Here is a 17,721-nt window from a genome sequence, read left to right on the forward strand (position 1 = left end):
TTTTTTTTTTTTTTTTTTTTTTTTTTTGCACAGGTAAAGGCTTTTGTTTCTCCTTTTCCAGAGAATCTGAAAAATTAAGCATCTAATTCCAGAATGCTGTGAGGTAGCCATCCATTCTCGTTGGTTAAGTATCATCAACAACAAAATTTGTGTAGCCGAGACCAAGTGTGTCTGTATGTGCATTTTATATATACACTTCCAAACATATAACCAATGTGGACTCAGATAAGTAGATTTAAATTACAACCAGGCAAAATGTAAACACATAAAAAGATGAAAGCATGAAGGCAATTTTGAGAGGAAATGAGAAGATATAGTGCTAAATGTATTGTTTCTGGTATGAATAGATTTTTCTTTTAGATTTTCTATCAACATGTCGTTTGTATTCTTTTGAAACCAAATCTGTTCAACTCACCTTCATATAACCAGTCAGCAATCCCATTAAAAATAATTCCTTCTTTTCCAGAGGATGTAAGTCGCAACGAACTGCTCTTTATATCAGGTTGGTAGTAGATATTATTTTCAAAAATATAAATCTGGATCAGAAAACATATGAACAAACAAAAAAAACCCCAACATGTTAGGATGTCTTTATTAAACTTTCATATCATATAATGATGACTGAATTAATGTTTTGTCATTTGCCTACTTATAACATTTAAAAAAAAATTTAATGCATATATTTGTATTGTAATCAATTGTTAATGGCTACTTCTTTTCCTATCATATCAATATCAAGTTGTCATTTTGAAATCACATGGAAGTTGATATTGATGTTTTTAAATCCTTATTTTCAGCAACAATATTTCATCTACTTAATGATGTTTCTCCCATACCACAAAATTGGTTTGGCTGTGAGGTAACATTTTGCATACTCAAGAGAATAATAACTGAAATAGATGTCATTTTAGTAACAGCCAACTGACTGTTGGAAAAGCTTCAATTTTGAGTCTTTACTGTTAGAAAAATGCATTTGGGGGGGTCAATAAAAATATCTTTAGAAAATCTTTCAGAAGCTATCCAGCTGGACTTGCAGATTCACTGATAATAAGAAATAATAAAAGTCCTTTTAACTTACACATGAAATGCACTTACCCATGTACCAATATTCTTTGCCAACATTTTCTTAAATAGCATATCAATGATAAGGAACTTGTGCCTGAGAGTGGTAGAGTTTTAATTTGAACACAGAATAGAGTCTCCTTCAGTAATATCAATACAACAGCCCCCAAACAGGAATGATGGTGTTCACGCAAAGTGACCTAATTTTGCTATTGATAATTCAGGATAAAATTATGTGTAATTCACTTTACATTGTATTTAATAACAAATGTGCTGATCCATGTTGTGTTATAAGCTTTCATAGAACCAAGTTTCTTTCATATATTAGGGGAGTCAAAAATTGTCCAGGGCAAGCCATACTTCTTTTAGCATCAAATGTTCCACCAATAAGGAAAAAGATGTAATAGCATGGTATAGAATCATACACAAAATGGCAATTAGAGAAAATGCAAGCACTTCTAAAACAACTGTCTAAATAATTATTAGATCCTAGATTTCAAATCTGGGTGTGCATAGTAACAGAGCAAATTGGTATTTACAGAAAATCTCATTGATATTCTATTTTGATATTGGGTATGTGGCAAGCATTTAATATTGGGTATATTTAGTTAATAATTATTATTATAAGTAAGAATATCAGTCTACAGATAAAATATCTCGAAAACAGAAGGGTACAGCATGGTGCATAAAAGCATGGACTTTACCCTCATCTAGTCTACATTTAAAATCTAGTGACCTTGATAATTTTCTTGACCTTGGTAAACTGCAGTCCCCTCAGTTGTAAAATGTGGTTAAGTCTCACACATACCATATAGATCTGTTATGAAGTGTAAATGAGATAGTGAATATAAAATATAAAACACATGTGGCTATTCTTAAAATCAAGGCTGGTCTCATACATTAACTTGGTTCAAAATCCTGAGCTTTTTGTAAGCTCTACATTCTGAATCAAAATAAAATTCTCTGTGACTTCAGCCCATCTGTAAATGATCCCCAACAACTGGCCAGTAGTTCACATTTTGCCAGTTAAATACACATTAGTGTTAGGAGTAGAACAGCCACAGTGCAAGGGGGAAGGAGGATTAAATCAATTATATTTATTGTTTTCATTTCAGTTAGAAAGTTTTCAGGTAACAATACAAAACAGGAAATAAGCTTCTTATTAAAGAATAGAGATCACATGTAGGCAAAAGTTTGAGAATAATATTAGGTATCATAATACTGGATGAAAGTTTGAATTAATGACTTTAAGGACTTTAATGAATTTAATTAATTAAACCCTGATAACTGGAAAAATACACTAATTTTATTCTAGCTGATTAAAGCTTAAACTATAAGTCTTTTGCATATTAACTTCTTCAGTCCTTAAAAAAAAAACAAGTGTAAACAGTTTCTTTGGGATAACCACCTCTCTTTTTTTCCCCCTAAATCCGAACCCTCTAATAGCACTTGTGAGTAATGACTGCACATAACCCCCAACTATTCAACCCAAGACTTTATTAGGAAGAAGGTGACTTCACCCAAAGCAATATGATTCAAAAATCCTCAGTTTTTCAGAGGGAAAGAACTCTAAGTCAAAAATAATTAATAAAACCTCCACGACTTCAGCAGATGTATAAATTATCCCAAACTATTGACCAGTAATTACATTTATATTTGAAGAACAGATTGGATTACATCCAGAATCCATATGAAACTGACATCTGCTCCAATGTAAAAGAACAAGCAATATGGAATCAGAATTTTAATGCCATCCCACTAAAAGCTATACTACCAGAGACTGTCCACAAAATCTTTTTGTCCCCAGTAGACAAGAACAGCAACAAAAAATAGTAGCTGTTTTCATAAAAAAAAAAATCTACCTTTATAATTTTTAACCTCATTTCAATTACAAGATTTTTCACTGAATTGTATTATTTCACCTAATGAAAAACTCTAACCACTACCTTAACAATTTGAGAACTGCACATATTCCCAGATACTTCTCAGGCATTCTGATGAAATCAAACTGGATCCTATTTTCCATTCTGATGAAATTAAATGGGGCTTCAACTAGACTTAAATCACCCTGGAAACATGACAAACAGTAATGTCACACATCCCAATGGTACTGATTAAACTGTCAAAATATTTTGATACCATTAATTCATTCCTTCAATGAGCCACCTAAAAAGCATAACAGATAGAAAGATAGGTATTTGCTCAATTAAGTCTTAAATTTATAAGCATGCCAACTATCCAGTTTCTCAAAATCAATACTCTTAATCTACCCACAAAATAACTGAAAATTGTGAAGTCACCAAAGGAAACAGGAGGATAATTGAAGTACGATGTGCTGAATTATTCTGTCAGAAAATATGTAATACATGTTCCAAGAAATTATTCTAATCGATATGCTAGTCGATATTGCTCATCATCAAGAGATCGACACAATGTGTGTTACTGAAGGAAAGGAGGCTTTAAGAGCCAATTTTCAATTTACTGCCTTGTCTTCCTCCCCCTGCAACACCAGCAGCTGCTCCACATGCTGAGAACACTAGCAGCCTGGGTTACTTCGTGAGGAAGCTGTTCTAGTCAGCTTTTTCACTGCTGTGACTAAAAGACCCAACCAGAACTATTGTAAAAATGGAAAAGTTTATTTGGGGCTCATAGTTTTAGAGGTCTCAGTACATAGACAGACAGCCCCTTTCCTTGGGGCTTCAGGTAAGGCAGGACATCATGGCAGAAGAATGTGGCAGAGGGAATCAGCTCACATGATGATCAGAGAGCAGAGAGAGATTACACTCTCCAGATACAAAATTACAAAATTATATAACTCAAAGCTCCCAGGAAACCACTTCTTTCAGCCATACCCTACCCATCTTTCGTGACCACTCAATTCATATCATCAGGGGATTAATTCACTGGTTGGGTTCAGACTCTCATAACCCAATCATTTTTCCTATAAACTTTCTTGCATAATCTTACACATGAGCTTTGGGGGACTCTTCAACTCCAAACTAAAGCAGAGACACTGGGCTTATTCCATTCCATACACAAGTGACATGTGGTGGACAAACAAGAAATGATCAATTGATATTAAAGTCATGAAAATGTAAAGACCTTGAGTAAGCACAGTGTTAATGAGTCTACTGTGACTAATGCAACCAGCGGAAATGGATTGTCACAGCCACACTCTCACAAACTTTTTTCAGCCAGCTTAAAAGAACAACAACAACAAACAGCATTGGCTATTCAATCTATTTTATCAGAAATACTACTCAAAAGCTACTTCACCTTTACTGACTTGAGTGATTTTCATGATCATCCAAAATTAGAAAATGAATCATTAAAAATTATCCATAAATGCCATCATAGAATCGGTAAACTTATAGTGCATTGGGGGTAGTATTTGAATTGCCTTTTTCTGTGATTTGCATCCCAGGTGGGGAAACTGCAATCAAAAATTATTCCAGATGACAGCTATGGCTGATAAGGGTAGAGCAAAAGTATTCCATTGTTGTATACAGCACTTTTCCTCTATTTATCCACTGATAGGTATTTAGATTGTTTCCATATTTTGGCTGTGGTAAATAGTGGTACAACAAACATGGGATTGCTAATATCTTTTGAAATACTTACCTGAATTCTTTTGAGCAAATACCAAGAAGTAGAATTAGTAGATGACAAGGTTGTTTTAGTTCAAATTTTTTGAAGAAATTTCACACAATTTTCTATAGAAACTACTCTAGCTTCATTCTCACCAGCAATTTATAAGTGTACCCATTTCCCTACATGGTAGCCAATGCTTGAGTTTGGTTGTTTGTTTGGATAACAGCCATCCTTAAAAATTGTGAGGTCTTATCTCATTCTAATTTTGATTTGCATTTCCTGGTGATTAGTGACCACATTTATATTTGTATATAAATTGCAGAAGTTCATATATGAGTAATATAGAAGTTAATCTGGCCTTTGGGCTGCATGAATGATAGTTATTATTTTAAAAACAACTGATGATAAGAAGGGTGTTTTCCTAACATAGGAAAGTTTTCAAACTAAGAACTACAACATTTAGTATGAGAGAATTCTCTGTTGTGGAAGACTGCTCCATGCATGATAGGATGTTTAGCTGCACATCCAGCTTCCACACAAGATGCCAGTTGCACTCCCTCTGCTCAGACAGGATAACCAAAGATGTCCCCATACATTTCCATATATTTCTTGGCAGGGAAGAGGGGCTTGAAACCACTCCCCAGGTGAGAACTACTGATTCATAGTTAAATAATTTCTTGGCATAATCATGTTCCATATATTAAATATTTAACTTAATTCTCCAAGCCTTTAAAAGCCAATTTGTAATTTGTTGTTTGAAAGTACCTTACTAAATATCCCTGGGATTGTACATATATATGTACATTTACAATGTTTCTTCCTTATCTTCAAGACTATAATTTTATGTGACTGGTAGGTAAACCTCTAAATTCAATGAAGCAAAATCCAAGAATTACCAGGTTGAGTCATGAATGGCAGAGGTCAGAATGAATGATTTGGTTCATGACTTTTAAAGATACTAAATATGCATTGCATAAAGGACAGGATTGATTCTATATGCTTAGAAAGTTAGAAAGAAAGAAACTCTATTCTAAAGACCAGAATGGGCTAAAATGACTATATAGAAATATTTGGAGAAAAGTTGTAGAGGATCTATACACCCATGCTTGATCTGAAGGTTAACTAGTGCCAAACCATAGAGAAGCTCGAATGCTAACTCAAAGTTTCTCAATATTTGACGACTTTAAATTGTTTATGAGCAGGTGCATGGTATGATCAATTTTAGGGGAATATTTAGTAAAATAATTGGTGGCAATTAAAGAATGGATGGAAAAATGAGAGACTGATGGCAGAAAGGTAATTCTTAAACATTCTGCTTAATGGGAAGAATGATTGGTAAAATGCTGTCATTATTCCTAATGTTATGTCTAAAGTGCTTACATTTAAAAGGTGAGTTCTGAAGCACATGCTTTAGTTTCACTCACTTGCATCCTTTTATTCTCTGCCCTACAGAGTCAATCACTGCAGCTCCTTTTAGCCTTGATGGCCCATTCTTCAAATCATTTGCAGTTCTTTCCTTTTGTGCAAACCTTAGTGGCCCAAATCTGGCTCCAAAAATGTGTGTGGACCCTTTGATCTTTTGTTTTACAAGGAACAGATTTTAATTTTTAATCATGCTACCTTAAAAATTTCTTTAAGAATGTATTATACTATGATAAACTAAGCATTTGTTATTAAAGTGAACTTGATGTAATAATGTGGAAATAAATGATTAGAAATATGAAGATTCTGTATTGACTTAGAGACATTATTGGGATCAAGCACTATTATTTTTCAATAAATGAAGAGTTTTCATCATACAGATAACATTAAACATTTTGAATATATATATATATACACACACACACACACACACATACACGTATGCACACACACATATATATATACATATATACATATAATTTTATAACAAAGAATAAGAATTCCTTGACATGAGGATAAGGTTCCTTCAATTCTATTATATGCATAAGATGTTATAAGATATTTAATTTTTTAATAAATAAAAATCCTTGAAATATTAACAGCATTTACCCTTAAAGGAGATGATCCCATCAAATAGTGAAAAAAAAAATCCTCTCTAAGCAATTTATACAATTTACATACAATTTCATCCTAGGAAACAGTTGAGGGATTATTATTTCTTTAAAAATTTAAGTAAAATCCTATGAATAAAAAGTCCTTATTTTGATTTATATAATTTAGGTTCTTGATAACATGAAAGAAAGTAAAAAAACAAAAGCCAAATACTTGGGTATTGGAATGATAAAATGAAAGAGAGACTCCATAATGAGTAGCTAATGATGAGAAATAACAAAAATGCTCATGCACTTGAAACAATTGGTAGAAATACTTTATAAATTTTATTAATAGTTTTTTACCAAAGCAGAACATATGTGCAACTGAATGACCCAGCCATGCTATTCCAAGGAACATGCCGAAGAGAAATGTATGTGAATGGGTAGACAGATTGCTGTATCTGTGCCTGTGTGTGTGTGTGTGTGTGTATACACATAAAATGCTCCTAGTATACTACTTATGAGAGCTAATAATCATTTTAAAATCAGGATAGTGATCACCCTTTGAGTGAAATAGTGTCTAGTTGAAGGCAGAATAAAGGCTTTCTGGGTGTGAACAATATTCTGTTTCTTCTCCAGGTACCATGTCAATGCTAATAAAGACCAGCACTGTCTACTTTACAGCATGTATGCTAAAACAAATTTAAAACGAAGTCAAAAAATATAATATGTAATTTATATTAATACTTACAAAATATTATCATAAAGATTTTTATCAGTTTTTCACTAAAAACCACTATGTAGCATTCAAATTTACTCTTCATAACATTCTGTTTCTTTAACTTGCTGGGATATAATAAATTTTGTATGTCCATTAATATAGTGCAAAATAAAGTTATGAGTACAAGTTAAATAATTTGATTACATCTGACATTTTGGCCTTAAATAAATCTCTCTCTTGGTTATAAAGACTGCTTTCATACTGCTACAGGACCATCTCTCTGATATAAAACAACTCATTCAAATCATTCATGTCACCTTTGAATCAGTATCTGACATTCTAGAAATAGAATTACTATCAGGGAACTTTCATACTTTGACATTTGCAATTATTCATATCAGGAAGCCCTTTCAAAGTTCTTATTTCTTAAAACCTTTACAGAACATAATGCAATTTTCAGCAAGTGAAAAATATCCATTTGTCTTAAATTCTTAATTACATAAGTCACTTTCCAGTTCCAAACCCTTATCTTTTATACATAAGATATATATATCTTAAGAGACAAAGATATATATATATATAATATATATATAGATAGATAGATATAGATATAGATATAGATATATAGATATATAGATATAGATATATAGATATAGATATCTTTGTTTATAGATATAGATATAGATATAGATCTTAAGAGACATATATCTTAAGATGCCAAAATAAAGTCAGTGAAAGTATCAATTATAATCAATGAATGTAATAGCAGATTGTCTTTTGGCTACATCAGACTATAAAGCTCATTTAGAGACAACATTGTGATTAATAGATCATCCTGATAACTAAAAACATTAATACACATATTTATGGGTCCAAATAAATAAGCTGGAATCCATAGGAGATAAAGTCATCAACATTATTATTAATTTAAAAAGTTCCTTGGGCACTGCTGTATGTGTCAGTGCCAGATGATGGTACTGTCTTCTCTTTGTGTGTCTGATTACTCCCCTTCCTCACTTTCTTCTTTCACTTTTCCTTCACCACTTCCTTGTCTTGCCTGTTTCCCTTCTTTTATCCCTTCATTGGAATCCAAATAAGTTTCAGTCACCTTCTACATATGAGGCATTGTGTTAAGCCTTGGATCCAAAAAAAACAAAAACAAAAAAACTTATGATATGACTTTCCAATGAAAGCATATGCAAATCAGTGTAGATATGGTGGAAAAAATAGAACCAATAAATTAATTCAGGAGAAATAGTACTACTTTACATGAGTGATGACAATATAACTTGACATGAAAACAAATATAATTAAAGTAAGATTTTGGAGTATTGAATAAAAATATAGAAAAAGAATATACTAGACAGGGCTAGCTATTCAGAATGACAACTTTGTTATCTAAAAGATAAATTTATTTGTGGCCCTGTTGAGAACGAGATTTCTATGAGAGAGGTGTGATATGATCCTGGCAATGTCAATGGCTTTTTGTAGTACTGAGGCAAGAAAGTCACTTCCCCTCTATGGAAACTTACTTTTCTTATTTGTAAAAGGAGTGAATTTAGTATTTCATAGTGGTCTATAAGTTTTTAAAAAAACAAAATCAGGATATCTGTACACAGATTTTTTAATCACTTGATCTAATAGTAATTGATCATAAAATATGTAATTAAAACTTAGAATCGAATATTCCTTTCCCAGTTTTCCTGGAAGGAAGCATAAGAATTTGAAGATGGTATGCTGTTTCTCTATATCAGCTGCATAGAGTACATTTTCTCTTTGTTGGGGATTCAGTCTCTGAAATGTGTTTCAATTTTAGAGGATCCTTATATTGCCTGAGTATTGATGAGCAATAAAATATGGATGGGAAGACTTGTCACCAATATAAATACATGCTTGATGAAACATCCTATGGTCATATTCCTCCACATGACTCTGAATCTTGAGGGAATAATACACAGAGAGCCTCACTTTTCCAAGGGTAGAGGTGAATGTTCATAGGTCTAAGTATCAGTTGTAGCATCCTAACAGATTTTGCTGCAGTATCTTAATCAGATTCTCCAGAACACATTCAAAAATGCCTGGATCTTCATAGCTCCTGTTCATTTTCTGGTCATAGAATTCCAACCTTCTCGTTGGTTCTGAAAGCTTTCAGATATGTTTTAATGAGTTCATTTTCTGTTAATGTGAGCCTGAGTCCATTTCTGTTGCCTACTCTCAGAATCTTAATTAACAAGTGGCATGCAACCATTTAACCTTTATACATTCATGGTAAAGAAAGTCCTTCACTATCATTTATATTGAGAGTCTTTCCAGCTAGTTGTCCTCCCTCTTATGCATCAAAAAATTAGTGAAAAATATGCTGCATATGCACTTTAGCCTCCAAGATTAAAATAATTTGTTTTCACATTTGTATTGTGACTCATTTTATTTCAAATTGCAGTACTCAAGAGTTTCCATGAAGGAGAGTTGAGAGAGACTGGAAGAAATTTTCATATGCTTATCAATGGTTTTGTGCCTAATACTTTCCAGTTTATAGGCATGCTGATAAGAAAACAAATTGAAAAATGCAGAAGGTGGAACCAGGCTTGGCTATCTCCCACGCACATTTTCCCCACAACTCTAGACTCTTTATACTACTTCTTCATGCAATTTCAAGACATCCTTGGCCCCAAATGAAGAAATACATTTTCTTATTGCAAAACAGAAACACTCAATTTTTTTGTTTTACTATATCCTTCAAAAATACTAAATACAAGTAAAATATCCATAGAAAATGAACTTGGTAATAAAAGCTCTATGTCCAGAATTAAATTATTTATTCTCATTAATGTTCTTATGAACTTAAAATTGATTGAACTAATAAGGAAGTGAGGATGATAATCATTTAAATTTAAGTATAACTTGGAGTCCAGAATAAAAGCAGTTGGGATACATTCCCCTGTAAGATTCTGTACAGTAAACTCTCCAGTGTTCTTCAGTTACTCCGTTACAATAGAAATACTTATGATGTATGAATATTTGCAACAAAATATACTCTAAAATCATTTGGCGGATACAAGCATATAAGATGGTGTTAAAAATAGTAATTTCTGATCCTAAGTAATTTATGGTTGATTGTTTACAATAAATTATTTACTGGTATGTCTGCATTTAGTCTTCATTGGCACTCATATAATACAACAAGAAATGAGAATTTTTCTGGCAGTACTTTCACTGTGACAGTGTTCAATATGGTGGGTGAGGGATGGGGGCATGAGCTCCATAAAGTAGACAGATCAGAATCTTCTGGATGAAATTCTAAGTAAAAGTGTTCTATTCAGAACATATATTTCAATCCACCATATTATATTCTGTCTTGGTCAATCTTAAAACCTTAATATGCATTAATTTTTGTATGCAGTTGTTTGATTTGCTTCTTCCTTGGATATGACATGGACACACAAGACAGAAAAAGTGACATTGGACAAAAGAGTTAAGTATAAACCCCTGGTGAAATACCATTTCTGTCAATCGGTAATGCAAAGTGATATGGCAAATTTCACATTGGTTCAAAGAAATACATACATATGACTATTTGGGGTAAGTATTTTTAATTTACCAATGAAGAAATTTTAAGATGAAAGAAGAGAGAAGATTGCATGGTATGGGGGAGGGAGGTGTCTTGAGACATGATGGTTCATTCATTCATGTGGTTCATTCATTCATGTACAATTGTACTGAATGCTTAATGTTCACAATGTCTCAAAGATAACAAGGAATATCATAGCTCCTGTGGTTGAACAATCCACAAATATAATGAGAAAGATAATGAAAGAGTTTATGGATTTATTTTAAAATATAGTATTTCTATAATCTAGTGAAGCTCAGTGTTACTGGAATTTAAGTAAATGGTATGAGATGGTCAGAATTTGGGGTTGGAGGTGTCAGCAAAGTCTTCAGATGAGACATGACATCATAACTGGATCCAAAAATTCCAGTAGTTATTTTGAGCAGGGGGCAAGTAAACATTATTCTAAGTGGAGTATATAGTGCAAGCAAGGCAGGTCTAGAAGGTTCGATCGTGAAATTGACGCCAGGGCAAAAGAACAGTGAGTATAGATAATGAATGATTGGGTTAGGAATATGGGGGCTGATTCAAAAGAAAATAAAATACCAATACCTCCAGAGCACTTCCCTTTCCTCCAACCTGTTGCCAAGGTTACCTGCCTCCAGGGAATTGTTTTTCCCAATAAGAAGTTGTTGATGGAATACCTCCTGGGTACTCCTCTCCTGCCTTTCTCTGAGGCACCACTGGAAGGCTCCTTTCCCACCTTTTGGCCATGTAGGCAAGATAAGAGGAGAAGGGGACTTGAAAAGAAAGGCTAAAAGGGGCAGGACACCCCCACTTCCTCAGGCAACAGCTTTGGAGTCAGAGTAGTCAGTCTCTCTCTCTCTCTCTCTCTCTCTCTCTCTCTCTCTGCTGTCTTTTAAATAAAACGTTTTTCTGTTGCCTTGTCATTTATCGGGTGTTTAATCTTCAATACCAGGGGAACAAGGACCCGATGCTGACTTATTCTTACCAGCAGTATCATCTCTGGTCTCAAATGCACAATCATAAAAGGATCGAGACAGAAAGCTAGAGAGTGGACAAGGAAAACAGATGTGTGTTTGAGAGGGAATGGAGCTAGGGTAAAGATATTACTCTAGGTCCATGTATGATTGCACAAATGGTGCATCTCTACACCCTGTACAACCAGAGAAATATTGCAGTCCATTTATGTATGATGAATTGAAATGCATTCTGCAGTCATGTACAACTAAATGCAACAAATAAAATTAATAATAATAAAAGAAAAAAGTTCTTGTACTTGAAAATTAAAATTCTGAAGCAATAAATTTCAAAATACTCTGCAAAAAAAAAGCATTGGCGATAAATGTTAACTGTCTTAACAATCATCCATTTTGTGGTTTAAATGATCTTTATGAAGAAAAAAAAATCCATCTAAAAACTTACTAGAAAAATATTAGTCCAATTTTGAAGATAAAAATATTAATAAGGTGCCTTGAAAAAAACAATTTTTCATGATTTTAGAATTTATCACTTTATTTTCAGCTAATGTTAAAAAAACATATTTTCTCCACACTCTGCTCTAATTGAGAAGTAGAAAGAGAAATGAATTAGTAGAATCTCAACAAAACTGTAATATGAACCACTAAGTCAGAAAGATCTCAAACCAAACCACTAAACCCCTTTCCCATTTGTGTTTCCTAATGTTATAGGTTACAGTATAGTAAAGAATAACCCATAACAACAGTAAATGCTCCTTGGTCGTTTACCAACTCACCTGCTGTAGCTTTCCAATGTGCACTCTAACACCACCACTCCACAACCAACCAAATTCCCTCTACTCTCAGTTAAAATTAAGTGTTTTTCACATCAGCCTGTGGTGGGAGTTGAGTATGCTTCTTACCCTTGATGTGCATAGTACTTTAAAGCTAGAACAGATAAGATGGAGACTAATAGAAATAGAAAAGCAGATGTTTCGACAGCAGGCGAGATGACTTTATGGGAAAGTCTGAACTCAGACTTCACTAATAACTTTGCATCATAATTCTTGGAGAGATAAAATAAAACTGCAGAACAAATGAACAGTGGGGTACTGGATGGATGTGACCAGTCCATGAAGTCTGCTATATAGAATGCTCATCACAAACAATATGATGTCTTGTTATAGCATTTGGCCTATAGTTTACTTTGTGCTGCTCTCATAGAATACTACAGACTGAGTGATTTATTAAGTGAGAATCATTTACTCCTTATGGTTCTAAAGGTTGAGAAATCTAAGATCAAGGGGCTGAAAAGGGCCTTCTTGCTATTGGAAGGCAGAAGTGTAAGAGGACACGTGTGAAAAGGAGCTGACCTCCTATTCTACAAGGAAACTAGACTAGATATAAGGCCAGTGATTCCTTTGCCCTCCTTCCCTAACCACCTCCCTTTAGGCCCCACTTCCCAACAGGGTTGCATTGTGAATTCAGTTTTAACACGTGCTTTTATGGGGACACATTCAAAGTGCAGCAACTACCAAAGAACATGGAACTTTGGTGGATCCTATCATTGCTTAACTATGCCCCCTTACCACAGGGCAAACTATCTCAAGTAAATCTCCCATGCCACTTATTCCAGTTTGCATGACAGATTACAATACTTATTGCCAACAGATTACAGTACTGATTATCACCAGATCCCACTCCATGTTATTGTCCCAATAACAACGCTCAGTGCTCCTTGGCTCTTTACCATCTCACCTGCCATACCTTTTCACTGTGCACTCTAACTCCAGCACTCCACACCAACCAACTTCACTCTACTCTCAATTTCTCTTCTGAGGGTTCCTTTTCCCCCTTTACCATAACGGAACCTTGGCTCTCCCTTGAGGACAGCATTTTTCAAAGATCCTCTATAGTAATTACTGCTTACCACGTCATAACTCAAGGTGCTCATTGTTCCCTGTTGTTTCTTTAGACCATAACCTTTCTACTCCATACAAATAAGTCCTTCTTATATGAGATCCATGCCTATCAACCTTATCATTCTTGCACTCTTCATTGTAAAGGAGAAATTTTCTAAAATATTGTTCTAATTATACAAAAACATATATTCACTCATATAATATATATAGTCTTTTTTTTGAGAGAGAGAGAGAGAAGAGAGAGAGAATTTTTAATATTTATTTTTCAGTTTTCCGTGGACACAACATCTTTATTTTATTTTATGTGGTGCTGAGGATCGAACCCAGCACCCTGAGCATGCCAGGTGAACGCATTACCACTTGAGCTACACATTCCCAGCCCTACATATATAGTCTTAAGCAGGGTTCACCAAACTATGGTTCATAGGCAAAATCCAGTCTACACATGCTTTTTTATGGTCCACAAGCTAAAAATGGTTTTTGCAGACCAATATTTATAATTGGTTTGAGCATTGAGAACATATATTTGCAATTAACAAAGAAAGGAATGCTATTCCTTTTATTTGTAGACTTGCATTACAAATTACTATACTTAAGTATTTTCTTTTGAATTATCACAATAAAATTTTGTGACAATTTGCTTTGGGTCTTGTTATATAAGTCCTTGCATAATATTGATTCTTTCTATGTCTTATGCTGAAAAGCCAAAAATATTTACAATCTGCTCCTTTATAGGAAATGTTTGCTGACCCTTGGTCTAAGGGAAAACAACTTAAAAAGAAAAGTTTCTTTTTTATTTTTTTCTTTTCAATTCAGGATGTCTCAAAACTTTTCTACTTTAATGTAAAATTTTTGAGATTCAAGATATGACATTTTTAAATGGATTAAGCCATGATTTAAAAAATAAAATCAGAAAATTTTTAGGTTAAATTTTCCAGGGAATAATCTTTAAAAAGTATTTAAAAATATATCCTGTTTCTTTAATAATAACAAACTATGTTTACTTGAAACCTTTTTTTTTTAATATTTATTTTTTAGTTTTTTTTGGTGGACACAACATCTTTGTTTGTATGTGGTGCTGAGGATCGAACCCGGGCCGCACGCATGCCAGGTGAGCGCGCTACCGCTTGAGCCACATCCCCAGTCCCTACTTGAAACCTTAAGAAGGAATTCTTTTCAGAGCTTTCAATTTGTATAACACTGTTACAAGATGTGGGTCAACCCCATGTCAGCAAATTACAGTACTAATAATAAAACTCATTTTGAAGAAGGTAATTCAGATGACTTTATCTTCTGGGTCTCCTCACATGGCCATGTTCTAATAAAATTCCACAGAAAATATTTTCTATCTATTTTATTTATGAACTTGGCAACTTTTTCATACCTGTACATATAAATGGTTGGCACTTCAAATCTGTACTAGAGGGACTATCACTTCAGTGGACTCTGACAGAAGCAATCTCTCTGTACTCAATCCCAACCTATGGACACCTGCTAGAGTCACCTTTAACTGCACTCTAAGATTTCTAGAAATCCAGAGTTACTTAATTTATAATCCCAGCAAATATATAGCCATGATAGAATGCTAGGTCCACTATGCCAACCCCATTCTTCCTCAGTGTATCCCTCATATATCTTATCTTTTAGATTTCCTAAAAGTATATATCAAATCCACTTGAATATTCTTTGCAAATAACTTTTTTTCCTTTGTAAAATCTCTCTTTTTTTTTCTCCAAATAGATGGACATCATTTTAAACTCTTAAGTAAGGAAACCAAGATTCCAAGAGTTAACTGCTTTTCTCCAATAAAAACATGAATATGTCTAGGTTTATCTGCATTTTACTATGAAATGACTATTGAAATTTTGCTAAAAGTATTGTTTATTATTATCAGTTCTAGGAATTGAACCCAGGGGCACTTTTATATTGAGCTACATCTCCAGCCATTTGTAATATTTTATTTTGAGAAAGGGCCTCACTAATTTGCTGTGGCTGGCCTCCAGTTTATGAACCTCCTGCCTCAGCCTCCCGAGTTACTGAAATTACATGCATGCACCTCCCAAATGTTGATGGCCCAGAGTGCTTCTTTTGACTTACCACCTTCTCCTTCTGGATTTCAAATGCTTTATAAATTCCTTAATTTCACTCCAACAGAAATCACCGGGGTAGCTAACACATTACAGATTTCTAAAAACAAACTTCTTATTCTTTACAAAATCAAGTGCCTGTTTTTTTTTTCCATTTACAGGAAATATCATCCATATTTTATTAACTATATTTTTGAAGGTCATGATCTTTGGGAGTAACACAAGGTACCAGGAGAACTGAACTACTTAATAAATATTTTATTACCTGAATAATTAAAACTAGATTAGTTACCAAGATAATACATTTTAAATTTTAGGAATATGAACAAAATGTACCAACATTTTCAAAAGTTCAAAATATTCTAGGAAAAAAGTTGAAACAATTTTATATCCTTAGTCATCTAGGAGGCAAGTTCATAATAACTTGTTTCAATTTTTTCAAATGTATGGAGAATAAAAATGTCAACAACAAGATGAGCATTATGAATACATGATTCTATCTATTGTTGTTTAATGAAGATAAACTACCATATGCCCTGAATTCTGAAGTTATTTACTAGACAACCTAATGTTTTATAGTCATCTAACAACCCGAAGTGCCTTGTTTAAGCAAATTATCATTCAGGAAAATAAGATCACGTAAAATATAGAAATGTTGTGAATGTATAATTTTTCAACTTAAAAATTGATGACATTTTTATTGTTATCATTGACAATAGCATTACACCTATATATATTATAGGCCTCCAAATCATATCATCACTTTTACTTTTAACACTAATATATTTTAAACAGAAATTAAAAGAAAAAACAAAAGTTTCTTAATATTTACTGGGATATATACTATTTTCTGTGTTCCTCATTCCTGAAGATCTGAGTTTCCTTCTGCTATCATTTTTCTTTATATTGATATGAAAGGGAAATTCAGGTCTTCAGAAATGAAAGAACCCAGAAAATGTTCCAAAAGCAATTCTTGTAGCATGGACCTTTACTTTTCTTGAATCAGAGATTGTCTTTGTTTCATTTTGATTTTACATGGTTACTAATGAGAACACCACAGTCTTTCTAGTTGTCCTCCCGAGTTCTATTTGTGAGGTTTCTCTGGCCACACTGACTTTGTCAATTTATATTTAATATTCAACAGCCTGTCTCTTTCTTGACTCTGAGTGACTCTCTGTGAACTTACTGTATTTGCGGTTCATGCTCAATTGATACTTGAATACAAACTTTATCTCATTAAATTCCAGAATTTTGGACTATCATTTCTTAAAATATTTTTCCTTCTCCCTTCTCTCCAGTTACCATATATCAGGTGTTTTGTAGTTTTCTCACTGTTCCCTGGGGCCCTGTCTTTTGTCCTTTGTAATGGTCTCTTTTTCCATATTGAATAATGTTTATCTCTAATTGTTCTGTCATTCCTATCCTTCTCTTAACCCCATATAGTTATTTTTTTTAATTTTAGATATTCAGCATGTATACAAATAACCATTGTGTTCTTCTTAATATCTTATGTATATATGAAAGAATAGATACATTTCTGTGCTGCCTCATGGTCAGCTACTCAGAGCTTGACAGCTCATTTTTGCTGAAGAGACAGTGGGTTTCCCTGTCTGAGAATCAGCTCTTCCTACCCTGTTTCTGCCTCAGCTATAGTGTCCTTAGGATAAAATCAAAGCAAAAAAACATAGAAGGAAGAACTCATATACTGTCAATCACTTACTTGTCAATTTTACTCCCTTCCAAAATTTGCCTCGTTTTGTATAGTTGCCCAGACCTTAGGGAATTGTTTTGCTTTT

The 17,721-nt window shown here is 33.5% G+C and overlaps 1 protein-coding gene across 2 annotated transcripts in view; it reads right to left on the reverse strand.

The window, feature by feature from the left end:
- Dpp10 (dipeptidyl peptidase like 10) overlaps nucleotides 1-17,721 on the reverse strand; it is a 1,278,687-nt gene that overhangs the window by 97,625 nt on the left and 1,163,341 nt on the right. For both annotated transcript variants that reach the window (XM_015501723.2, XM_015501724.2), the window contains exon 8: nucleotides 416-536. In XM_015501723.2, coding sequence (XP_015357209.1) covers nucleotides 416-536 — 121 coding nt within the window. The remainder of the gene's footprint in view (nucleotides 1-415; nucleotides 537-17,721) is intronic.

This window comes from Marmota marmota, unplaced genomic scaffold (genome assembly GCF_001458135.2).
Source record: "Marmota marmota marmota unplaced genomic scaffold, marMar, whole genome shotgun sequence".
NCBI classification, from domain to species: Eukaryota; Metazoa; Chordata; class Mammalia; order Rodentia; family Sciuridae; genus Marmota; species Marmota marmota.